Genomic DNA, 27344 nt, shown 5'->3' with positions numbered 1-27344 from the left:
AGCTTTTAATTTTGTAGTGTGGTAATTCAAATTCCACAATTTGTACCCATCTTCCCACAGCATTAGCCTATGCTTCTGGATTGTGAGTCCAGTGATATCACAACACCATTGTCTTCCCACTATAGCTCTGAAGAAAGTAGAGCTGACTGCAGAAGCCTATCCTGTTATTTCACAGCCTATTCATCAGCAAGCCCTACATAGTACACGTCCAGAGCAACATCCACATACCAAGTATATCAGAGATGCAATCTAAGTCACAGAACACACAGAGGAGGGGTAGCTCCCAGAAACACCATGAATGGGCCCATTGGCTTTTGGTTACACTCTGGTACTCAAAAACCACACCCCCAGCTATAGCTGCATTGCCTTGTGAGTATGTCAGAAGAGCATTGACATAGAGTATGATGGTCAAGGGTTACTTGTGCCTATGGAAGGGATCATTGCATGTCGGTGAATAGCTACTATCTGGGCAGTGCTTAATCAGTTAGATCCTATCTGATCACAGCCTACCGCTATCTTGTTCTTGGAGTTTAGATGGTAATCTCTCAAAAGGGGGTATGTCTATGGATGCACCAAGAGACAAATATAAAGACACTGGTCTTTTGCATCACAAACTGGAACATAAGGACCATGTGCCCCGACCTCACCAATGATCTTCTGCGTATTGATGCTGCACAAAAGACAGCTGACAAGGAACTTACAAGGCTCAAAAATGGACAGTGCTATGCTGCAAGAAGTTAGGCTCGGCCAAGAAGGATCTTTCTGGCAAGGAAAAATCTGAATGTAGAGCAGCATTTGCAGTCACAAAAACACTCAACTTGTGAATGAACCCTCACAGTCTGACAACACTTCAGCAGTCCAGGACATTTAACCTCGGACAGTCGGGTGACCATCCTCCAAGGCGGACTTCGGAACAGGCAGCAATGCAAAGTGGCCAAGCAGAGGCTGATAGGCAAATTCGGTACCCATGGGGATGACCTCAACTGGGAACTTGGGTTCCTGTCATACTACAAGAGCACACACACACACCTTTCACAGACTTATACCCCTTTATATTCATACTCACACACATACACATACAGACACTCTCTCACAAACACTCATGAACCCCCACTCCCCATGCACACACATACAAGCACACACAGACACATAAAAGTTTGTGGGGTGAATTTGTACTTGCAGAATTATATTTTATTTTGCTCAAAAACTGCATGAATCCAGGTAAAATTCTGAGAATCTCTTTTTTAGAAATAGAATCTGTCCAAACATTGGGGCACAGACAGCCTTACTCAGGACACCTCACACCTACAATGCATTATCTGAGCCAACTTGGCATCATTGTTAAAGTTCACTAGAGAATGTAACTTTAAAAAAAAGTTCTGGGATTTGCATGTGAAAGAACTGAAACCAACGTAGTCATTCTAAAAGATGAGAGACTAAACAAACAATCTAAGTCTTTTTCAATAATAATTTCAGTTGCATCACACTGTAAACTTCTGCTATAAATTCTGTGTCTTACAATCTTATACTCCACAACCACCTGAAGGATCAGCACTCCAAAAGCTAGTGCTTCCAAATAAACCTATTGGACTCTAACCTGGTGTTGTGTAGAGCTCAGTCCAACACCGGCATCTCCAAATCATTGTAAAAATTGCTGAACTAGCAACGCAGTACCAGCATGCCATGATTTCACACTGGAAAATTCTTTGGAATCAGTCAAACATCAGGGACACAGTTGAAACTGCAGCAGACTATTTTAGAAACATTTGCAGAAACAAATATGAAAGTAAAAGGGCACACTTCACTTTTTTCTGAAATATTGGAGATAAGATCTCTGCTATGAAAAGAAATATGGCAGTTTAAAGGGAAAGAGTTGAATAATTAGCTCAGAATACATCTAAATTTCTGAATATTATCTCTCAGATGATGATGTCTTTAAGTGAGACTTCCACTCAGTTGACAAAGCTGAATGAAGAGCTGGAAGAGAAAGGAAGGAAATAAGATGAGCCACAAGTTCTGCATCATCAAAAGATTTTTGGTTTGCAGAAAGGTTTGGAGTAACTTGCATTTGGAACAGAAGAGACTCAGCAAGAACAGAAGCAACTACAGCAAGATTGGCTTAAGCTCAAAGCAAATATGCTCCAGTGAAAGAACTGAAGCAGGATGTGGAGGAAAACAACAACTACTGTGGGATCCAAGCTTCAAAAAGAATGAAGAGAGTTGAAGTGAAAGAGACTGGTATTTATTCGAACAGGTTATGAGGGTGAAAAATACTGTACAAGCAGAGCGCTAACATGTTGAGAGAATTAGAAAAATTTGGGTTGCATTAGCAAAAGCTTCATAATGAGCTGAAAGACTCATGGAGCAAAACTGTAAATGCCAAGAAGATTTGAACCATTTGAAACAGCCTGAAAAATGAAATAAATCAGTGGCTACTGCAGCACAAAACTTGGCTGGAGTGCTTCAGGATAAACAAATTCAGGAACTGCAGTCCAAGAAAGAGAAACTTGACAACACAAACAGGCATTACGGACAGTAGCGCTGATAACTGTAAAAATCAACAACACCTCCAGTCAAAGCATCTATTAGCAGAATACCTGTACATTATGGAGATTCAGGGGCTGGCTTGTTGTTGTAAATAGTTAAATTTTCTGTTGAAAAGGAGGAGTGTAGTGTGTGTGTATGTTGTCTTTCAGAGAGTTCACCATTAAGGAATCCATGTGCTGTGCACATAAAACGTTGACACTCTACCTGGTAATTAGTCAGCATTAGATCTATAGGATACACATACAGAAATCAATAGATTTTCGGTAATACCTGCTTCAAACCTTGCAATGTGGTTTACTTTTTAAAATAAATTAAACCAAGAGCTAATCAATCACTGATGCGCAAAGGATCTTTAGGCTACTATCATTAACATGATATTTCAAACATTTGCCTATGAATGAACAGTATCCTTTAAGATGCAATATTAAAAAACTGGGTCTGAAATTAGAAGAAGAAGTCTTAAAAACCAATGTTTGAAGAGTGCCTGGAGTTTTGAAAGCTAGTAACCTGATACCCATTGTGGCATCATGTAAACAATTGTTTGGTCAAGCAATATTTACAGTTTGAATTGCAGGTGATTTAGAGATGAGGGGGTACACTGATGCAAATTGTGCTGGCAACAAGAAGTTGATTGGTCTATGGACCAGTGACCAGTTATCAATGACAAGGATCTTTTTGCCTTCCAATGATGACTGATTGGTTCTTAGATAACTGAACAGCTTGTAGTTGGGAAGAAGTTACAGAGACAGAGAAGGATTCAGTTCTTTAAAGCTTGGGTGCAATCACACTGTTCTGTGCAGTCAAAGCTCACCATAAACTTGGAAAAACCAATTTATCATTCTTCAACTGTTGTTGTCAGTTGTGAGTTTTAACTGATAAGTCACAGACCTTTCTAAATAAACCAGCCACCTTATGTCTGTTACCAACCAGTGGAAGCAAATGAAGAAAGAGAACTGAAGCTGTAGAAGAGTCATAAGATATTCTCAATAATAGTATCTGGGAGCAAATTTCTTCCAAATTTTCCCCTCTGTCCACAAGCTATTATGCCTTAATTGTTTACCTTAAGTATGTATGCATATGTATGTAAGTGTATAAAGGGATACAAGTATTAATTAGCAACGCTATAGGCATACAGAGAGGAGGAGAACTTCTTCAAGCAAGCATCCTTGGAAAAGGCTTTGCAGTAAGGTTAAAATCAACTAGGAGAAAGTGAGGACTGCTGACGCTGGAGATCAAAGTCGAGAGCGTGGTGTTGGAAAAGCACAGCAGGTTCGGGTACCATCCGAGGAGCAGGAAAATCAACATTTTGGGCATTAACCCTCCATCAGGAATGAATGTTTTCCTGATGAAGAGCTAATGCTTGAAACGTCGATTCTCCTGTTCCTCGGATGCTGCATGACCTGTTGTGCTTTTCCAGCACCACACTCTCAACTCTGATCTCCAGCATCTGCAGTCCTCACTTTCTCTTTCTATAGACAACAGTTTAAACTGTTCACCCATAAGTAGAATATAATTACTTGTAATAATTTGTGATCCTTGTTCTTTATGAAAGCCTGTCTTTTTTATTATTAATTGGGTCTGAAAGTCAGGTAAGTTGGGGGACTTTGCACAGTTCATAAAACCTTTCACTTTTGTGACAATTCCAGGAATTGTGGGGCTCAATTGCCAGCATGCAACCCAAGTGAATTGTAACACCTGGAGTGCCTGGAGTCAGGAAAGGCGTGAAAAAAACAAAGGACAAAATAAATAAGCAGATGGCAGAAAAGAAAGAACACTGGAAGTCAGCCTGAAGCCAATGCTATTCATCTGTCCCAAATACAGAAGGGTTTGCCACTCATGAATCAGCCTCTATAGCTACAGCAATTGATGTTCAGGAAGTGACATATACCCTGGATGCAGTCTCCCAAGTTAGATGGATGCCATCATAGTTTATGGGTATATTTAAAATATATATCACTTAATAAAAAGACTGTACACAGAATGCTGAGTCTGCATAATGTTTGATGCTTTAAATCCAATTCATTGCAAGAAAACAAAATATACTCCCACTGGGTCGTAGTACTAACAAATCACATGTTAAATTGGCCTAAAGGTATTAAGAGAATATTATCATTATATACATATGAATTAGGCTTTCTTAAAGGCTGCTCTATTTTAAAATTCCTTGCAATGTTTCATTGTTTTACTAAATGAATTGATTTTCTTTTGAAAAAATTAACATAGTTATGATAAATCAAATCCTGTTTAGCAGTTGAATTATCTGCAGTGTGACTGAACGTGACAAACAACTACAATTGTAACATTCCAGATCCTATGTCTGTGCTGATCGAAAGGTAACAAAATTATCCTAGGGCAGCATTCTGTCATTACTTCATTATTGTTTCACAGCTGTTAAATTATTAAACCGTGCCTTCTCTGATGATTTAATGCAGGCAAGAAGTCCCTCTGAAGCCTTTGCATAATTATTGACTGACATGTACCTGTGGATCGAAAAGAAAGAAAGGATGCCCATTTCGTATCTGCAGCACAACATACTCGTCCTGGTTTCCCACTGACACAACAAAGGAAATCAAGCCATTGGGTTGACTGGTCCTGAAGCTGAGTTTTATACCTATAGTAGAAAAAAAAACAAACTCAAATCATTACTATTACTTTCTTATTATTATTCTGAAAGGGAAGACAAAAGTGTTTTGTCTTCCAAACATGTTTGAAGAACTGCTCATATGCTTCAGTGGATGGAAAGTAGCAATGAAAATCTTCATTAACGTCGAGTTGATATGCCAGTTTTTTGGTGCTTTAGTACCTTGAATTGAATCATCTTAATTGTTGAACTATTCTACATTTTAGTAATTTCTTTCATTCCTTTAGTATATGTCCCTTGTTTAGTCACATGGTGCCCTAATTAATCCAATTCTGTCCTTGATATATATTGAAACTCCTATTGCCACATATCAATTATCTGTATAGCAGCATATCCTTGGTTAAGATATTGGTTAAATCACAGCTTCCTTTGACAATTGTCAATTTCTTATTTTATCCATAATATTTATTTTTGTAATATACATCATTTCATTTTCATGCCTCAATTACTAATGTGTGGTTCAAATTTTGGGAATCTTGACTATTTGTTAATTTGCTAATTTTAAAATAGGAACATAGGAATATAGAAACAAGGGTAGACCATTCAGCCCCTTGAGCCTGTTCTGCCATTCAATTCAATCATGGTTGATCTGTGGCCCAACTCCACCTTTAATCCATATCTCTTTATACCTTTGCTTCACAAAAATGTATCTGTCTTAAATTTGAAATCAATAACTGATCCAGCATCCACTGTAAAAAAGTGAGTTTCAAACAGTTAACATGCTTAATGTGTAGAAGTGCTTCCTAACATTTCTCTTGAACAGTCTGGCCCTTATTCTCAGACTATGCCTCCTAGTTCTAGAATCCACAATAGTGGAAATAGTTTATCATTGTCCACCCTGTCTTTTCCCGTTAATTCATTTAAAGAAAGGTAAGTGTCCTCCATATTAATAAAAACAGTGGTTCCAATGTATTTAGATACTATCTTCATTCACATGCATTTAAATTTATCTTGCTTTTGTTACTATTTCAAACATTTTATATAGAATATTTCACAACATTCCATTAGTTTAGGTAATTCAAGTGGATTTTTAGGAATTTATGTTGAGAAATTATGTGGCATGGTATAGTTCTCAACACTGTGATTATGAGTTTATGAATTCTAATATTTTACACTGCTCACACAAAAGGTCATTGCTGTAATATTGTTATGATTTAACCACATTTTTACCTATTTGCAGATTTTTAGCAAATCATAATTTAGCTACATCAATAATGCAGCCCTTTGATAAAAAGAACATTGTTGATGCAAAGAAGCAACTCACTGAATCTTGGCAACTTGCCATTGGAGTAATGTGGGATCAAGTTATGGATCTATGTCAAGCAGCTCTTTACTTGTATAGTTGAATATTTATTTGGATGAAGGAGTAAGTAATTGCATACACAAGTTTGCAGATTAAAATAAAATTGCTAAACCTGATAAGTGGTATGAATTGGAGCAAGACATTAAAAAGACATAGATTGATTATATGAGAAGGTAAGCTATGATAGTTGGAGTTCAATACGGGGGAGTGCAAAGTCATCTACTTTGGATTTGAGAAAAAAACAAATTAGAATCTTTTCATAATGGTGAAAATTAGGAGCTGTGGAGGATCAAATGCTTTAGATATTCTTATACATAAATTAAATAAACTTAGTGCAGGTACTAAATTAATCAAAAAAGCTAATGGCATTTATGTGAAGGCTGCTGAAATCCAAATGTGAGGCGGTGATGTTTCAGATGTACAATGCTTTGATCATATTTCACCTGGATTACTGCATTCAGGATGGGTGCTTATAGAGTTAACATAGTAGCACAGGTCGCATAAATTGACTTGCTTTCCTGTAGGAGGTTAAGAGGTAATCTAATTGAGTTATTTAAAATGATAAGGGGATTAGAGTAGATAGCAAGAAATTATTTCTTCTATTAGGGGAATTGAGGACAAGAAGGCATAATCTTAAAATGAGTCTATTTAGGAGTGAAATCTGGAAGCACTTTTCATATATAGGGTAATGAAAATCTACAGCTAGCTCCCCAAAAGCATTTTGATACTGTATCAACTGACAATTTCAAAACTGAGTTTGATAAGTTATCTCCTACATAGTACCTATTGCCACCTCAGATTAGAGCAGTGTTTTATGTTTGATGAAGTACTTTTGAAGTCCTCTCATTATTGACTGTCATTGTTCAATATTACATTTTGGATAGAACCAGGTCCCATAAACAGCAATGAAATCAATTGCCAAATCTAACTGTTTTAAGTGTTGACAGATAAACATTGGCCAGGACACAGTGAGGGCACCTCCATCCTTCCTCCATTCAATCCTCATTTCTTTTATTTGAGTAGCTTGAGAGGGCAGACCTATATTAAAGGATATGGAGCAAAGCAAATAAATGATGAGATCCACATCAGATATAATGTGATTAAAAGCCAAAGTAGGCTCAATTTTACTCCTGTTTAATGTGAACTCTCCACTAAAGCTTTAGATGAAAAGAATACTTTGAAATCAACACATTTTTTTATTTAGCAATACTTTCCTACCAGAAATAATATAATCACTTGGAACCAATGAAATGCCATTTTATTTCACAGTCAGAACTCAACTTGACAAAACATGTTATTTGGCCAGGTTACCAGTTGTGAAATAAATCAAATCAGACTTGTCCCAAACAATTATCCTGTATTTACCACCACTGGTTACTGCAGTTTTTGAGTTGTTATTCAGCAGTGTTATCAAGAACTGAGCTTGTTTTCTCTGTGCCTTAAGAGGAGAAAGCGGTATACAATTATGACGATGGTCCAGTAAGAACAGGTTTTGTTTTCATCTCAGCAAGCTGCAAATAGTGGAAGCCTCTTAATGGGAACATCCCATGGCGAACAGAACATTATCGTTTTCCAACTGTTCCTATTAATCAAACATGGCGTGCGGACTGAATTGGTGCCTGAGCAAATGCTCCCTTCAAATTAAACATTCCCGTTAAGATATAAATCCATAACTATTTGACTACAACTGATCACATACTGATTGAAAACAAACCTGTAACACCCATGCCATGATCATAATGCAGTGCTATATTAACTTGTTAGTTTCATGCCCTATGCACATATGTATTAGATCCTCTGGTGTGTAGTCCATTCTGTAGCAGCATCTCCTCTCCGTTTTATATAGCTATTAAATTTCTAATTTGACTCATTTAAAATTTAAATTATAATTATGATATTAGTAATAATTACCATTTTAATCTAATAATATGATAATGAAGGTGTCCTTTAGCCACAATTGTTGGTGGGGAATTCTAATGTATTAACAAAATTATGAAACAAACAAGACAAATTTATTCTGAACATTACTTCTGGGTGTGTTATATAGGTTTATGGATAAAAATAAAATTGAAAACCTCTATAATTATTCTGATTTAATTTAAACTGCTGTAATTAGTAAAAAGTAAAATAAAAATCCTTAATATATGTAATTGTTTCCAGCAAGATACAGGAAGTTAAAGGTTAATTAATATGGTTGCTATGGAAACATTTGGGGAGAACACTTAGCAGTACCAGATGTCTGTAAACTTCATCATGAAATGGCCAAGAATATTTTCACTGCACTTTGTTTGATAGTTTGACAATGGGCCAGAATTTACTTTAAAAATAATGATAAGGCTAATGGGGCTCACTGATATTTATGTGGCAATCTGACAGTAACTTTAGGTAAGTTGAAATATGCAGTTAAAAGCAGAAATCCATTAATTGCTGACAAAATATACTACTCCAATGCTTGCTACATGAAAACAGTATCTCACCATTTTGCTGCCTATTCAATGTACTGAAATGTTTAAAATTCCTATACTTCTATAGTAGACAGGTGGGAAAACCACCACAATAAAGTTAGAACTTGTCTAACTCTAAGTCCTTTTTCCATGGAGTAAGAAGTCTTCATAGCTACCAAACAATTCTCAGGTACTAAAATATATGAGTTAGGAGATGAATTTTCATTTCCATTTGTAGTTCCTTGTATTATTTTAAATTCTGTTTTACTTTCTTTATTTCAGATTCTGTATCTGACCTGGCAATAAATTCACTACTTTGTTTCAGTCTTGAACTGGTCAATCATCATTCCTTCAATCTGATTGTTTGAGAAGATACACAGTTCCTTGCCCTGTTCGTGGAGATTGCAGATGCCCTACAGTGGGCACCCTGCCATTTCAATTTTGCACCAGCAGCAACTTGCTGTTTAAATTATCATGGAGATTTAATGGGAAAGGGCAAATCGAACAAATGATGGACTCCATTTATTCATTGGCAACAAGTTCTCATCCAATGGTCCTTATTATTTTTGTTTTTTTACTATTCCCTAAAGTTCTCTATAAAGGCCCAGTTACACTTTCCCAGAAAACATTTTGGGAGTGTTTTATGGCAGCAATGGAGAAGGGTGTATTAAAATCTAGATCATGCTGACTGAACAGCAAATTCTGCCGGGAAAGGTGGTAATGTCTGGATGTTTCTTCTTACTAATCTATCAGCTTGCTGAATCTTCAATAAAAATCAGCAGAGAACATTCAAAGAACTTGTAGCCATGACCAACATTCGGTTTGTGGCATACCCCTTTGTCACGACACCCTGGTCTGTAGTCTCAATTGGTATGGAACCCCACTCACCCCCTTAGCATTTCCAGTTGGCCTTCATTCTTCCGGATGGCCAGTAACTGGCCAAAAGATACTTGATTGAATGAGCTGAGAACACAGGGCAGTGATAAGTAAACGACTTAATTTTTGTTCCATCTCCTTCATCCACCAAGAAACACGAAGTTGAACCCAATGTTTCCATATCTTAAAATATAAATGGAGAAAACTGTGAGCAAAGAGTTATCAATAAGGGTTAAATAATATGATTAGCAATTGCTTGAAGTATAAATAAATAAAAAAATGACCTTTTCAAACATCCAAAAATCCTGTCCAGTCTCTCTCCAGCTGAATGAAAGATGTGCGGTTATCGATACCTGTTCAACTTCCATCACAAATGCCACTCCATAAACAGCAAAATGCCATGATCTTCATTAAAGGAAGAGTCCATTAAGCTGCGTTATGCTCTATAAGAGCTAAACTACTTTTTAATTGTAAAACATTCCCAAACTAAACTTGAAATCTTGCAAGGAACTCCATTGAAACTCATGTTGACCAGTCTCTTGCCTAAAACAATCCTGAGGAACATTTTTAACAATGGAATTCTGAAACATACATCTGAATTGTTAAACTATGGAACTGGCTTATGAAAAATTCTTTTATACAGAATTATCGTGTTTGATGATGCTGGAGAGTTGATTATGAAAATCACTTTTACAATTTCATGCAGTTCTTTTATTAGCATGATAACCAAAACAAACAGGACTTTTTGTTTTAATCTACTTACTACATAACCCAAATAACTTCAGTCATGTTTGCATTAATGCAGCATTAATCATGTTGTTGTGTATTAATGAGTTTTCAGGCTATGCTAATTACTGTCATAGATTCTGCAGCAGGCCATTAAATATACAAATTGCCAAATTAAAGATCTGGGGCTTTTCATGATTAATCTTAAATGGGTAAAAACTAATGATGTCTATAGAAAGTTTTCCTTTACTTTTAGCTGATTTTGTGATTGTGACCAAATATAATTAATCTAATTTCTTAAAATATTGGATGTTGGTTTTCATCAAACTAGCTGATCATCAGTGAGGCTGCTCATAGATAAAGTTAATAACAAAAATCGAGTTTCTCTTCCTGAGCTTTCTTTCTGTTTTACTTTCTCTTTCTCTCAACCTCTCTTTCTCCTTCTGGTTTCATTAATTTTTTTTAATGTCTTGTTAGGATTCTCCTTGATGTTGTTTCCTTTTTACTTTACAGTAAGATGAACTGAAATCTTACGTAAAAAAGTAAATTATCAGTTGTCCACAGATTAAATAAATCCTTTGCCAAGTACTTTACTATCAACATAAATATTAGAATGAATGTGCATGGCCACATGAAAGCAATGTGCTGGAGTTAATGGTCACCGCATTGAGCCCATCGATTGGTTGGAAAGCTAATGGAGTCATGTCACAATCATTTCAAGGCGCCCCAACTTGATTGAAAATCCATCAGGCACTTACCTGTTCAGCATCTGGATTGCTGACCTCTGCACGGAAATTATATAACCATATGATGTCAGTGCAGAAGTAGGCCATTCAGCCCATTGAGTCTGTTCCACCATGCCATGAGATCATGGCTGAACTGATAACCTTCATCTCCACTTTCCTGCCTTTTCCCGATAACCATTAATTCCCATACTGATTAAAATCTGATTGCCTCAGCCTTGGAAGCATATTTAATGACACAGCTTTGAGAGTCCTTTGCGGTAAAGAATTCCGCAGATTCACAACACTCAGAGAAGCTCTGCTTGAAATTAGCAATCCCTTATTCCGAAATTATGGGCCCTCATCTTCGTCACATCCACAATAGGAATCAACCTCTCCATATCTACCATGTCAAGTCCCCTAATATGCTGCCTCCGTGAGTTGTCAGTCAATAAGAAGTTGGTGCTCTTCATTTCCTGGAGTGCCACTAAGAACAGTGACAACTGCTGACGATGATATTGGCCTCAGGAGAAATATAATCACTGCTGCCCCAAAATACAGATAAGTGGTTCAGAGTCAGTAGGGGTTGTCAGGCAAGTGGTGGAGCTGGTCACTTCAAAGGACAGGTATGTTTTTCAGGAGGGGAACCCCTTGACAGGTCCTCCATTGAGCACAGGGAGCCTGAACAGTAGTTATGGGAGAGAAGGAAGGATATTTGAGACCCCCTCTGCCCTCTATGAGCTACAAGCATGCCTGCCACTGTTTATCTACTCGCCAACAAATTACTAAGAGTGCCACGGAGCATTGACAGTGGTTCCACTGTGTACAAACCTGCTATTTGCGCTCCAGAGAATAGCCTTCAAACTGTGAACCTTGCCACTCTACCAGTGCCTTGGATATTACTTGTCAAACAGCCAGCCCAGGTTATTGCCAGCTGGGTCTTCTAGATACTATTTAAATACACCAACTACTCAAATTATCCTGAAAAACTATTTTTCAGTCTTCTTTGCTAGAAATCAACTGTTACTCAGCACTTCGTAGGAAAGTGATGGTCAGTTAGCTCAGTTGGATGGATGGTTGGCCAATCCTGTGCTAACTACAGTCACCATAAATGCCCTGCCTTTTCAACTTCACCCCTACCCGAGGCAAAGTGTCCCCCAGTTAAACTTGCTATTAAGTCATATCTTTGTAATGAGAGAACAGCCTAGAGTCCTCTGAACTACGGTAACTTCCACTCTCTCCACTACACTGAATAAGAGCATTTAGACAGGCAAATTCACAAAGAAGATAGGTGATTAGTTGTTTTTTTTTTTGTTTTCAACATGGAATGATTACATTTATGAATTTTCTTTAAATTATTTACTTTCTGATGATGATTATTTTTACATGTGGTCAAGTTGACATTTTTAAAGCCGGTAAGAGGAAAGATACGGTGTCAGACTGTTGACAAATGGGGAATTGGCATTGCAATAACTGGCATCAGATTGGGTGGGTTCATTTGGCTGACTACATGGCCAGAAGGAGACTACCTAGATGGCCTCCTCTCTTCACCTTTCGTTCCTCATTCTCCTACTCTGGACCTGCTTCCTGTATAAATAGTGACAAGGCCTGACCCTTTATGATTGCAAACCTGTGCTGAAAGTTGCAGGACTTCTCCAGCTCAGTAATAGTCTGTACTGTCACATGATTCTCCTTGTATTAATGTTACATACTTATGCACGGACTGTGTGCATCAAGTATGAGTCAAGGATAGCCCTTGTCTCTAGTAGTCATCCTTCAGTTTGCCTTGGTGGTTCAAATGCAATTGGCAACAGTGGACAAGAATCAATTAAAACACTAACTGGTTTAAATTTTCTGCCTATGGCCACATATTAACTGAACATGGAAGGAAATAATTTGTTTCAGTTGCCCGTTGTATAGTCAGGAAATTACTATTACTGTTATAACTGGAACTAAAATCTTTTAAATCAATGGGTTAATGCATTCATTAAAATAGCGGAGAAGAAATTTTATCTTAGAGTTTCAGAAATAATGAGTTCTTTTTCCTTATGTACTTTTTATTGTGTATGCCTGTTTTGTTGTCTACTGTATGAGCGCTACATAGAAGGTCATTCACTATTCTGTTGACAGTTCTTCAATTTAAGACAATTTTAGAAATATAAAGTTTCAGTGTAAATACGCCTGGCAATGTTGTCTTGAGGCCCTGTTCTCTGAAGTTCTCAATTGTGAAGTTGCTTGGACATTGCAACAAATAAGTATTTTACGTCAGATATTGCTTAATAATAAAATGGATACTTAGATGGGGAATTATTCTATTTCTTGTCATCACCATCCTTCATTTCAATGATAATTCTAAAACAAAGCAAATATTCACATGTTGATAACTTGATATCCTGTGGATTAATCAAATTGACTGAAGACTGGCATTTATGTTATTGGAAACCTCAGATGGCCGAATGGGATCATCCACTTTTTACTTCTGGTTGAAGATGGAAGGAAATGCTTCTGCTTTGTATTTTGCACTTAATTGCTGGGCTCACATTGATGGGATTATTTAAAGGAGCCTGTGTCTTTTGTTAGCTGATTAATTGTCCACTGCCATTATTGAATCTGGAAAGATTGCAGAACTTAGATTTGATTCATTGGTTGTGGAATCTCTCAGTCCTGTCTATTAGATGCTGTTTCCACTGTTTAACCTAACCTGTGTTGTAGCTTCATCAGGTTGACACATCATTTTTAGGCATGCTTGGTGCTGCTCCTGGTATTCCCTCCTGCATTCTCCATTGAACCAGGGTTGGTCCCCTGGCTTGATGGTAATAGTTGAGTGTCATGAGGTTGCAGATTGTGCTGGAGGACAATTCTGCTGCTGTTGGTAGCCCACAGCACCTCATAGATGCCCAGTTGCTAGATCAGTTCAAAATCGTACGGTGATAGTGCTATACAACACAATGGAGGTTATTCTCAATGTGAAGGTGGGATTTTGTCTCCATAAAGATCATGTTGTGATCACTCTTACCAATACTGTCCTGGACACATGCATCAGCAGCCAGCCAATTGATAACGATGAGGTTAAATATGCTTTTCCCTTGTGTTGGTTCCCTCAACACCTGCTACAGATCCAGTCTAGCAGCTTTGTCCTTTAGGACCCAACCAGCTCGATCAGTAGTGCTGCTGCTGATCCACAGTGGTAATCAACATTGAAATCCCCAAAAGTGTACATTTTACACTTTTGCCACCCTCAATGCTTCCTCCAAGTGCTGGTCAACATAGAGGAATATCAATTCATCAGCCGAGGGAGGACGGTTCATAATAATCACAAGGAGGTTTCCTTGTCCATGTTTAATCTGATACTTTTAGACTTCCTGGGCTCTGGCATTAATGTGGAAGACTCCCAGGAAAACTCCCTCTTGACTGTATGTCACTGTTCTGCCAGGTCTGTCCTGTCGATGGCACATATCTACAGACAGTGTTAGTTGGTGTCTGGGACATTGATTCCATGAGCATCACTGTGTCAGGCTATTGCTTGACTAATCTGTGACACCATTCTCCCAAGTTTGGGATAACTCACAGATGTTAGTAAGGAGCACTTGCAGGATTGACAGGGCTGTTTCTGCCATAGTCTTTTCTGGCTCCTAGGGCGATGTCAGATATTCCATCCAATTTCATTTCTTTGTTGAGACTTTGTAGCCATTGGTTCAACTGAGTGCCTTGTGAGGCCATTTCAGAGGGCAGTTGAGAGTTAACCACATTGTTGTGTGCCTGGAGTTACATATAAGCCAGACCAGGTAAGAATGGCAGATTTCTTTCACTGATGGTGTTTCTGACAATCCACAATAGTTTCATGGTTACCAGTCGATCCTTCATTCCAGATATTGTTTATTGCATTCAGATTCCACCTTCTGCCTTGGTGGGATTCAAACCCATGTGTCTAGAACATTAGCTGAGTTTCTGGATAAATAATCTAACAATAATATCTTTTGGTCATTGCATCCCCTTTGTCATATTCAGTGCTTCTTCCAAATGGTGTTCAGTATGGAAGAGTACTGATTTATCAGCTGAGGTAGGGCAGTAAGTGGCAATCAGGAGAAGTTTGATCTACTGCCAGGAGACTTCTTGGAGTCTAGAAGTAATGTTGAGGACTCCAGGTCATCTTCCCTCTCAATATATACCATTGTCTTGCCATCTCTGGTAGGTCTGTGTTGCAGTGGGACAGAGATAGATGTTGTCTGTAATGTATGTCTCCATGCATGTGACTATATCAGGCTATTCCTGGACCAAACGACTGGACACTTCTCCCAAATTTTGCACAAGTCCTCAGATGCTAACAAAGGAGCCTTTGCAGGATCAACTGAGCTGGGATGTTGTCGCATTTCTGGAGCCTAGGTCAAGGGTAGGTAGTCTGTAAGGTTTCAGTCTTTTGCTGAGACTTTATAGCAACTGAGTGGCTTGCTAAACGATTTCAGAAGGCATTTAAAGGTCACCCATGTTGCTGTGGGTCTGGAGTCACATGTGGGCCAGATGGCATAAGGACAAGAAGTTTCCCTCTCAAAAGGGCATGAGTGAACCAGATGGGCTTTTATGACAATAAACAATAGTTTCATGGTCATGCTTTGGGAGATGCTGGTGTTGGACTGGGGTCTACAAAGTTAAAAATAACACAACACCAGGTTATAGTCTTCCAATCAAACCTGTTGGACTATAACCTGGTGTTGTACGATTTTTAACCTAGTTTCATGGTCATCATTAGAACAGTTTTTAATTATTAGTAATGTTCAAATTCTACCATATGACAAGGTGAGATTCAAACCTATGCCCAGAGAACATTTACTTGGTCTTTTGGATTAGTAGTCCAGTAACATCACCACCATGCCACTGCCTCATCCTATAAGTAGTAACACAGGTCTTTCAACTGAGATTAACAGAAACTGTAATCTCACAATATGGGTGAGATGTTCTATTTATTATGTTGGCTCACATTTCCTGAATCATATCTAAGTATCTTTCACTCTGTTCTAGAAGTCTGCATAATACATCTACACAAAAGATTTTAAGCTCTACAGTTACTTTTTTGGTTGATAGTTTTTGTGGCATGCATGTTATTAGTAAAACAGCACTACTGTTAACATGACAAAGTAATTACCGTTAAAGGATGTGTTGACAGGCAGAGTTGAACTCAGAAATTTTGAAGTAGCCATGACTAGGGAAATGTCTGTCTCTCTCAGCATGGACAAAGTGGCTAAATAAAGACGTAGCCATCCTTTCCAGCTGGTACATGGAGGAAGACCATTCCTATCCCCATGTGGTTGCCTGTATAGTTTTATCATTATGCTGTTTACTGCTTCCACTTTAGGTGCAATTTGTCCTGCTGGAGCTGAAGATTAAAATACAATTTTAATTAATTCCCTGAACACAGATCTTCATTTTCAAGCTGAAAGAAGGATATTACAAATTATAAAATCTCTATCTGTTATTGATAGCATCCAGTTGTATCAGTTTTATTCAATTTACTTTGAAAGTAAAGGAAAAATATGAATTGAGAAAATTGCTTTTAATCCTGCAGGCAATGAGAGACCTGCATCATTTTAAAATTTACAGAATATGTCTGTAACATCTTGTAATATCCACAGATTGGAATCCTTAAGTACTATGGATATTTTTAATTTGTAATTCCAAAATGGATTTCTTAATAGTGAGCGGAAACAGCCAAAACCAAGAGAAATCAGTTCAGCCATCCTCCTCCAGGAGCTTAACAATTTGGGGTATTCATCAGAACAGTGTCAAAAATGGCTGTGGATATAAGTTAAATGGCTGTCTGGAGAGTGAGACCAATGGAATGTCACACCTAAAGATGTGAAGGGAATTTCAAACAACAACTCTTTAAAGGTGAATAGGAAAATTTAAACAAAATAGACTTGTCTATGATTTCTTGCAACGACAAAGATAATGAAAGGCTGTTGACTCTGATCAACAGAAAGCATCCCCTGCAGATTATCTCCCAAATTTCTGACCTAATTTATGTTTTCCGCTTTGAAGAAGACACAAAAACATGGATTTGAAAGCCAGTTTCAACTCTACTGGAGTGTGCAAGTGGGATGAACATTCTCATATGTGCCAATGGGCTCTCTTACCAGTATGTATTGTCCTGAGTTCAAGCATTAGTACTCAGTAAAGGTCACAGTCAAAAGAACTATTCCCCGGTGTATTGCTAGGAAAGGAATACTCTCACTCTGAGTGCTCGTAGCTAGCTAGCCAGACAAAAGGAAACAGGGCAACAAAAGGCTCTCTTACTCTGAATGCTGGATTTCAATCAAAGATGAAAGGAATCAGAATAGCAGTATATCAAACAGCCTGAAAACTAATAATCTTGAAATCAAGTGTTCAACTATCAACATCAGTGCTACCAATAACTTTTCTTTCAGGGGGGCAATGTCCAGCTATCCAGCAAATAACCAGAGACTGATCTGTACATCTTTTTAAATGTGTCTTTGTTTTCATGTCTTATTTCTAATCCGTGTTTACAAGTGTGGTGTAACTAATTCTTCTTGAGCTTCATAATTAATAAGCTCACTCTTTCCTAACTCAAGAAAGCCTGGTTAAATCTGTTCCTTTTAAAACATAAGTTCATTTGGGTTTGGAAGAAAGATAACCAACAAGGAAGAGATCAATTTTTAAAATAACCCTGCTGTGACCACTTGAGAAGGCAAATGAAAATAAATGAAATCAATTCTTCCTTTCTCCTCCGGGAGCTTAACAATTTGAGGTATACATTAGAACAATATCAAATTGAGGAACTTTGCCCAGTACTTGGATATACCAGTATGTATACATTCAGCTCAGTGAGACCCATTCTCAATGTTCAAGGAATTGAAAACGAAGGAAAGATTCCAAATTAGTTTTGATTGGTTTGAACAATTGTATTTCTACCATGCACCCCAGTAGTTTTCAGATAAATGGAGTTATTTTTGTAACAGGTTACATTATGGAGTCTAAAATATATAATTAATAATAAAATAGCCATGCATTTCTAATTCACACAAACACAGAAAACGAAACAGAATTTCTCCAATGTTTCATTTGCTTTGAACATTAGCATTGGTTATAAGGCAATTACTAGAGATATTAATTTTTCACAACGGATTTCAGTGACGTCATTCTATGAATGCTGACATTTTTAATTCTGTCCACCCAGTGGAAACAAGGCATTCAGATCCATTTGGATCTTGGCCCTTGATGCCTTCTTGTGGATGTATCCAGTCTGCTCCTCAAATTGGGAGGAAGCTTGTTTTCCAAATTTAAAATATGGGTGCTATCATACGGAAATACTAGAAGGATGAAGCAGGTACTCCCATCATTGCCTATCTAATCCATACTAGGAGGTAAAATTTCCAACATGATCATCCTAACATCTTACCAATATTGCCATCATGGTATTTAATAACTTTTTTGCCTTAAAGGGAAAAAACATTTGTACTGAAAACAGAATGCATATATTTTTACCTTTGAGTATGGTGTTGACCATGGTATAGATAACTGTTGCATGAGTGCCCCAGTACTTTGCCTTAGTAACAATTCTGAAGCACTCACCATTGTCCCAGAGGTTTTTTTTTCAAATTTTCCACAGAAGCCATCTTTGAAATGGCTCAATTCAATATCACCAGAACACACGTCTAATATTTCTTTTTCCTTTTATGGTCCAAATTCTGGACAGTTGAACATTTTAAAGACAAAATATTACACAAGCCGAGTGAAGAAAAAAATTAAAACTATTTATCTTTTCAGTAGAAAAGCATCAAAATAATAAATCTTAATTTTTGCTTTTGTTATGCAACCACTAAAAATTACTATAGGACTGCTCAGATCTCATTTATATTGTCAATGGATAGAGGATACAAATCACCATGGACTGCACTTGAAGCCAAGTAACAGAATCAGGAAGCAATGTGCTGACTACTACTCACACAGTCAATCAACATAAATGCTATTGATATTTATGTAAGTACAATAGCAGCTGGTAAAAGGCAACCTTCTTTATACAATTGTACACACTATATTTGCAAAAAAGAGGTTGTATTTTCAAATTTTATTGAACACTCACAAAGACAATAGCTTTTGAACGTCTCAGCTCTTTTGTATGCAGTTGTTATTTATTGTGAACTAATACCAGTTGATTTTGCATGTGTAGTGCAAAAGCTACTGTAATTATTCTTCTTGCAATCATGTTTGTCTATCTATTGTAGTTGAGCTAAATGTTAAATGTGACAGATTTCACTAACATTAAAAAGCACATGTCTTCTGAAATATTCATCAACCCTACTGAAAATACTTTATGTTCTGCTGTATTCAGGTGAGTCCAAATGTATGGAAACACATCAGGAAGCAATTACATTTTCTTTTATTATTTTTTCATGATGTGAATAATGCTGGGAATGCTATCATTTATTGCCCAATTATTGCATTAAATGCAAGAGAGAGTGGAATCCAGAGACAATCACCAGCACCTTAAAGAGCAAGATTGTGAACAATCCCGGGCTTTCGAAACAGCGCAGCTTCAACAGGGGCAGCAAACAAATGCAAGAGATGGCAAGGATGCTCACTCCATAAAGAGCGAAAGAAACTGCAGGGGCAGCAGTTTCATAAAGAATGTCAGAGAGTATGGGACTGGCAGCTTCATAAAGACAACTGCAGACCTGAGTGAAAAGGGCAGCAGCTAATGTAAGATAAAAACTGATGGCAAAGAGTTCCTTCAGTTTGTTTCCACTGGTCAGAGACAAAGTTTGATGTCACAGGAAAACAGGTACATGTTTGGTGGATACTCCTTCAGTGTCTCTTTTGATTGACCTTGTGGTTTAAATCAGAGGACATACCTGGGCAATTTTCACTTTGTCAGGTAGATGCCAGTCTGGTAGCTGTATTTGACATGACAAGCTCTGGAGCAGAAGTCTTCAGTCTTATTGCTGGAATATTGTCATGGCCTCACATACTTACACATTACTGGTGATTTCATTTCCATCCACTTCTATCAGACTCAATCCCTCCCTTTGTCTCAATGGTCCATAATTTGCCGTAGATGCTCAGGATCAGTGAGGTCTGGCAGACATCAGGCTCCTCAGTCTATACCAAGCAAAATATTCTGGATTGGCCAGAAAAGATCATGACTGTTCATGTGGGGGTGGAGAGGTGCCAATGGCTGGTCAATCCAGTAACCTGATTGTGCTGTGCTGCACTGAGCTTACATTGCCAGCAGTCTCTTGTTTCACAGTGACACAATCGAATCAGCCCAAGATCTCAAATATTTGTTTTCAGATAGATTTGCAATTTTAAGGATGATGCAGAATCACGTCTTAAGGATAATACAACTCCATTTCTTGATCTTCCAAGGAAGTGTAGTGGGCACATTTAGGAGATGCTTTGAGTAGAACTGATTTGATGGAATTTAGAAGGTTGACCACCACACAATATTGTGCTGCTCCATCACAATTGTTTTAAAGAATGATGGCACCGTAAAAATATATATGGATTCAGGTACCACTTTCACTTAAAAGTTGGCAATCCAAATGCCGATGCTAGAAGAATCAAAACCTACATTTTATTGAGCAAAATTCTTTTCTAAGATAAAGTGAGGCATGGATACTGGCCATTCTTTTGCAAAAGAACCCAAATATTCACGGGACCATTTGGAGAGATGGTTACCATTTGGGCTAACAATTAGCTAAGACATATTCCATTAGTAAATGAATAGGATTGTTGACAATGTTTCTGGTTGTTGATGCCATTGTGGTCATAGTTGAGACAAAGGCACAGAATGACCACAACTTCTATCTGCTAATAACATTAGGGGAACACCAAGTTCTACAATTTAACAGCACAAAGGGCCAGCCCAACACCAGCAAGCAAACCATCTATGGGCCTGTGTACACCTCCCATAGAGTCAGTCCTGATCCAGTTAGGACTGAGCTACTAAACAAATGCCAAACTCACTGGAAAGTGGAACCTGTGGTGCTAACTCAGGTTTTGTCAATTTCATCTCACGGTATATTCCCAACTTGTCTAATCATGCCAAGACTCAGGACATTCTTCCTCAATGACAGAGGTGAATGAAAGAGATACATGACAAGTGAGCAAGTAATGAAATAGCAAAATGCCACACTAGGCAGAGTGCAAGTAAGAAATCTAAATTCAAATTCCTGAGTACTGGTAAAAGTTTCTAGGATATACAATCAATCTGGATGATATAAAGGTATTACATATCATGGTGCAATGTTAAAATAAGCAGAAGCCAGCTCAGATTAATGTACAGTACACTAATCAAAACTGAAGAGAGTGTCAAAGAAGACATCAATGATGATCTCTGTGTGTTGAAATTGAATGACAGCAACTAGCAGTAAGGCAACAAAGTTGTCATACTAGTGCAAACAGAAATCAACACATTTTACGAGATGGATAAATGATCAACAGATCAGGACAGTTTGCTAAACCTTCTAAATGTTTACACTCAAGTTTGAAACATTGGTCTTGTAACTTCTGTTTTACCTGTTCATGTAATTACTAAACTGGTAACATATGCATATCTGCAACTATGTATATCTGTTTGGGGTGAGTTTTTATCTTGGGAAAAAGTAGGATGTTGTGTTATGTGTCAAGGTAAGTATGTCAGATACTAAAGAGACAGACCCATGGTATCATCACTGTATTATAACATGAATCCTAGGGGTATAAAGATTTCATACTCATACTTAACTCGGAACATGCAAAGTATGACATTCTATTGAAAATATGCTCCTCTGTCATAATGTCATGACTTAACATTAGCCCAGACACATTTGTACCTTCAAGAAACAACACAGGCATTGTTTGATCAGATGAAACACCATGTTGGAAGCAAATGTACACTTTTGAGCATGAGTCCTTCTCTAGCAGACGAAGGAGTTTGACAACACATGGTTGGTACATGCTTAGTCAGCATCTGCACTTCCTTACAGACTGTTGATGGAAATGACAGCAAAGCCTGTAGATGTGTGATGCAAACTATGGTTTCACCTCCCTGGTGAATCTTCACTTGCTGCTTCTCCCTCTGGATACTATATAGCAATTGCTGTTCTTGCTAGACTTGCTGATGACGTAGCATTTGCTGTCTCTTTTCTTACGTCATCTTCAGACTTGCAGCAAATTTGCAATGACCCCAGCACATGATCTCTATCCGAGATTCAGGAGCAGGTAATTTGCGAACAATGTCAAAATGATAATGCAATTTTTTTAAAGGAAGTCCTGAGCAATGAAATTTTCATGTGTGGCATCGAGGCTTCCCAAGGAAGTAACTGTCATGCTTCTATAACGAGCTCTGAGGTCTATCATGCTACTGAAGTGTATGTTGTACAAGCAAAGTTTTCATACTACAGTGGGAGTAGAATTCTGCCAGTACGCCACCAAGATCATTCCACACTCTAAAGGAAATATTTGCTTCCACATTGCAGACTGTCCTTGAATAGTTACAGTTCAGTGTGTGTGTATTGGAGCAATGAACATTATCAGGCAGTGATTGGTACAGAATGTGTTGTTGAAATGGGAACTTCAAGTACAGCTTTTAAGTGTCTTGTTCCTATAACAGTTGCTGAGCTGACATCATAAAGAGTCAATTAGTACACACAATGTAATTCTCATGATTGCTTAAGGCCATAATTTTATAATGAATGATCTGCCAATGATGTTCAAATTGAAGCCAGATAGGTGGAATCATTGAATTAGTGGAAACATGATTACTGCAATCATCCCTAGTGGGGCCTAATACTCCAAGAGTTTTATCCTACCCTTGTAGATAAAAAAAAACTTACTCTACCCACTCTGCACGCAGTGTCTGCCATATTGTGTATTTCTTGCACATTTGACTTTGGTCTAACATGGCAAGGTTTCAACTTCATGTCAATGTAAATGAGTTGCAGGATCCATTTGTGCCACACAAGCATCTCCCCATTCTTTCTGTTCTTGTTTGTGTTCATATGGCTCCATAATCAGCCAGCATCCCACTGTTTCCATTGAGCCCCTTTCAAACTTATACCTATCAAAGCGACAATGCTACCTCCAGAGCCTATGACTAGAAACTCCCATGCCACTGTTGGCTCTGCAACCTTCAGTTGTCCATTTTCCCAAGGACTCCACGGGCTGCCAGTTGATAAGCCGCTGACCGTTACTGACCAAATCCCCATTACCGATCATGGCCCACCACACCCGACTGGCTCGGCAAGGCATCCCTGATAGCCCCCAGGCTGATGTCTCAGCAGCACCCCAACTGGCTTATCAATGATCTCCCAATTGCTTGCACTTGACTTGTGGGACTTACAATGATCCAATCCCTGGACTGCAAGGATATGGATCGTCAGATTCTGGAAGGACCACATGATCAACTACTTGGAATTGAATGAGATGAGACCCTTGAATTACTGTAGCAATAACCTCTGACTGACTGCAGTCCCCATTGGACCAACTAAGTCTGCTCACATTCGATATTAGCACATGGCCATTTGCTAGAAACTTATGCAATATGTTTAACACAAACATGCTGTAAGGTGTATGCTGTAGAACAGTATCATACAGTAAAACTGTAAGAAAAAGGAATAGGCCATTCAGACCCTCATGCCCACTCCACCATTCAATAGGATCATGGCTGATCAAACATTCCTCAGGTCCAGTTTGCTGCCCTCACTCCACAATCCTCGATCTCTCTACTGATCAAGAATCTATACATGTCAGCAAACGATGACTGTGCCACCCAACCCCCCCCCCCCCCCCCCGCCCTCCAACACACACACACACACACACCTCTCTGTGGCAAGGCATTCCAAAGACTCTCAAGCCTTTGACAGCAAAAAAATTCTTTCTCATTCCAGTCTTAAATTGATGGCCCTTAATTTTGACACTGTGTGTTTTGGTCTTAGACTCACCCATGAGAGGAACCATCCTCTCAGCATTCACCTGTCAAGCCCCTTAAGAGTCCTGTATGTTTCAATGAGATCATCTCTCATTCTTCTAAACTCCAATGATAGAGTCCCAGTCTTTTTTGCCTTTACTCATAAGACAATCCCTCTGTACTGGGATAATCCTAGCGAACCTTCTCTGAACTGCCTCCAATGAAATAATATCTTTTCTTAGATAATGGGACAAACATTGCCTACAGATATGGTGTCACAAACACCTTGTATAGTTGCAGTCAGACTTCCTTCTGCCGATAGTCCAAACTTTCTGAAATAAGGGTCAACAGCCCATGAGCCTTCCTGATTATCTGCTGCACTGGTGTGCTTGCTTTCTGCGTTTCATGCACAAATCCCCCTAAGTCTTTTTTTGTCCTACTCTAACTGTTCAGTGTTCTCTGCTGTAGCAAGCTGCTTGCTTCTCCCTCACTGACAAAATGGAACGCAAGCCCCAGAGGCTGGCATCCTGAAACGTGTGCATGCTAAGAAAGCAGTATGAGCCACACGGAGGTTGGCACCCTGTAAATCAGTGCAGAAGCATTTGGGTATGTTCTAAGAAAGCAATGTCTCACACACACACACACACACACACACACACGGACACACACACACGGACACACACACACACACGGACACACACACACGGACACACACACAGTTTGCTAAGCTTTCAAGTAAGCACAAAGTAAACGCATGCTAAGAAAAGCAAGCTAAGAGGCAGAAAACCCATCTTGTGCACGCACATAACTTGTGTGTCTGTCCCTGTGTACAAAGTAACCTGCAGAAGGATGCAAGTGACAGTTGTCCCTGAGCTCCAAAGCAATTGTTGAAGAGCTGACGTGGTGTGAGAGTTGGTGTGAGAGCAGACATAATCGGATAAGACTGGTGGCTTGTGATGCCAACTTGCATGTATGACAGAGAGTTGAGGAGGATGGTGAGCGTTCTGGAAATTTGTGCTGTGTGGTTTCAGTGGAGGTGGTGAGAATCAGAAGTGACAAATAATAAGGTGAGTTGGGACTAAATGAGATGCAAATGTATGGCAATAAATGAGTCACCACTCAAAATGGCAAGATACTAAAGTCACTATTTAAGGCTCGAGGGGAAATTGCAAAAAGAATTCTCGCTGTAGGAAATGTGATTTTTTTCATCTCTCTGTACTTTCCCACCTTACTCATCATTGTTCATGCCATAGCAGGGAGGGGAAATTTCCATCCTAAAATCTTTAGCTGAGCTATTTGCAATAAAGCATTATTCATCATTCTTTCTGTTTGACACTAAGAATTTTAAAAACAATTCTGAGGGGATATCAGATTCAGGACTTTATTTAGACACTAGTACCTTATTTGTACCCTTTGACATTTTACCAACTGAAACAGTCGGGCAATAGCTGTAAAATGTTCCCTGAGTTTGTGGTCTTTTTTCACAACAATACAGTTCAAGAAGATTTGGAAAGAAACTGATTATTTTGAGATTCAATACTACTGATGGTGTAGAAATGGGTGTTCAGAGAACTTGCAGCATGATCATTACTCAAAAGATTTCATGTTTCATCAGACAGGCAAGTACATGCATATTTTGAAGAAATATCCAAGCGAATTTGCAACTTGATTTGAGAACAAACTAATATACATGTAGATGTATATAGGTGTGAATTAAACCTGCCTAACAGAGGGAAATGGCAATAAAATAAACATAAAACTAGAAAATGACGGTACTGGTCTGAATTTAGATACACATAAAGAGTTTTGATCAGTTTCATCATTTCTAAGTTTTAATGTTTGTCCTTCATAAGGCTACATAACCCTTTTAATGTAATTTTTAAACTTCAAAATAAATCTCCACTTTCTCTCTCTCCCTCTCGCAATTCACATTTCTATTTCCAACTTACATGGTATGTCCCAGGTCTGACTTCCATACTCTAAAGAAAGCATGGAACATCACCATCCTTTTTTTTTGCATTCTGAGGGCAAGCCTACCCAGACACCTTGTAGTACCTTTGTAACAGTTCTTAACGGTATCTGAGAAAAAACTGAAGCCAAAACAATGGCCCTGCACTATCTATTGCAAGTTAATATTCAAATTCTCATGTAACTTCATTAGCTCCCAAAAGCCATTTCTAAACATCCAAAAATCTAACAACAGAAGGTCCCCAAATAAGTTTTCTAAAGCTCCTACAGAGTTTTAAGACATTGAAGTAGAAAATTAATGCTGAAAGGCAGTGTTCATAGATGTGCAGCTGAATACACCAATGAATTTCAGCCTACCATTCAGGAAGAAAAGCTGAGGCTCGCGAGAGGAAGTAATTTATCAGGTTTGTTGAAAATCCAATAAAGATTTTAAATCACTGAGATCATATATCAGTATTTACAGATCCAGGAATAGGACACAAAGATAGCTTCCTGCAGGATTGTTTTTGGAAGAAACTCAGTATCTGTATTTTTGATTCACAGAGTCTTTCCAGTGCAAAATGGAAATTCATTGACAATCACAATTTAAGTTGTTACAGCAAACTGTCAATGTATACAATAACGTTATGAAGTACTTTTGTATTTTTTTAGTGTCTATAACTGAATTAACATAGCTGAAAATATTTTGGTTAAATGAAATAATTTGAGCAACAGGAAACACCGTATAATAGGCAACTGGATCAGTGGGCAGAATCATTCCACACACTGAATGACACTGGCATTGGCAAGAAAGCTGGGAAATTTGTGTACAATTAGCAGGGAGGTAATTCTCAACATTCTCAACATTGAGAGCAAAAGCTTCCATTCTCCAAACAACTGTTGAACAACAAGACGTGATTTTCACTAGTGAGCAGCAAGAGGCCTATTTGTGAGCTTCCATTCTCCCAGTTGCCAGATAAAAACTAGATGGTGCCAATTCAAGTAATGGTAACCTGACAACTCCCGGTCACCACTTGCTCCTTAAGCCCTTCAACCTGGACACCAGACACCACTCTGTCAGAGGACACATCATGGACAGTAATCGCATGCAATCCCCCATCCACAGATGTTGGTATCTGTGTCGCAACTCACTGGGGTGGTGCACTGGAGACTAAGCCCCATTAATTTTGGAGTCATCACAAAAATTAACATTCTTAACAAGAAATACACAAAATCC

At 38.3% G+C, this 27344-nt stretch overlaps 1 protein-coding gene across 1 annotated transcript in view; it reads right to left on the bottom strand.

The window, feature by feature from the left end:
* The window catches only part of ush2a (Usher syndrome 2A (autosomal recessive, mild)), a 985309-nt gene that overhangs the window by 726770 nt on the left and 231195 nt on the right, over positions 1-27344 (bottom strand). The window contains 3 exon segments of the mRNA XM_060830996.1: positions 5028-5158; positions 16400-16442; positions 16444-16495. Coding sequence (XP_060686979.1) covers positions 5028-5158; positions 16400-16442; positions 16444-16495 — 226 coding nt within the window.

Source organism: Hemiscyllium ocellatum, chromosome 10, assembly GCF_020745735.1.
Source record: "Hemiscyllium ocellatum isolate sHemOce1 chromosome 10, sHemOce1.pat.X.cur, whole genome shotgun sequence".
Taxonomy (NCBI): domain Eukaryota; kingdom Metazoa; phylum Chordata; class Chondrichthyes; order Orectolobiformes; family Hemiscylliidae; genus Hemiscyllium; species Hemiscyllium ocellatum.
The sequence above is the reverse complement of the archived record's forward strand: the minus strand, read 5'-3'. Positions and strand labels throughout refer to the sequence as shown.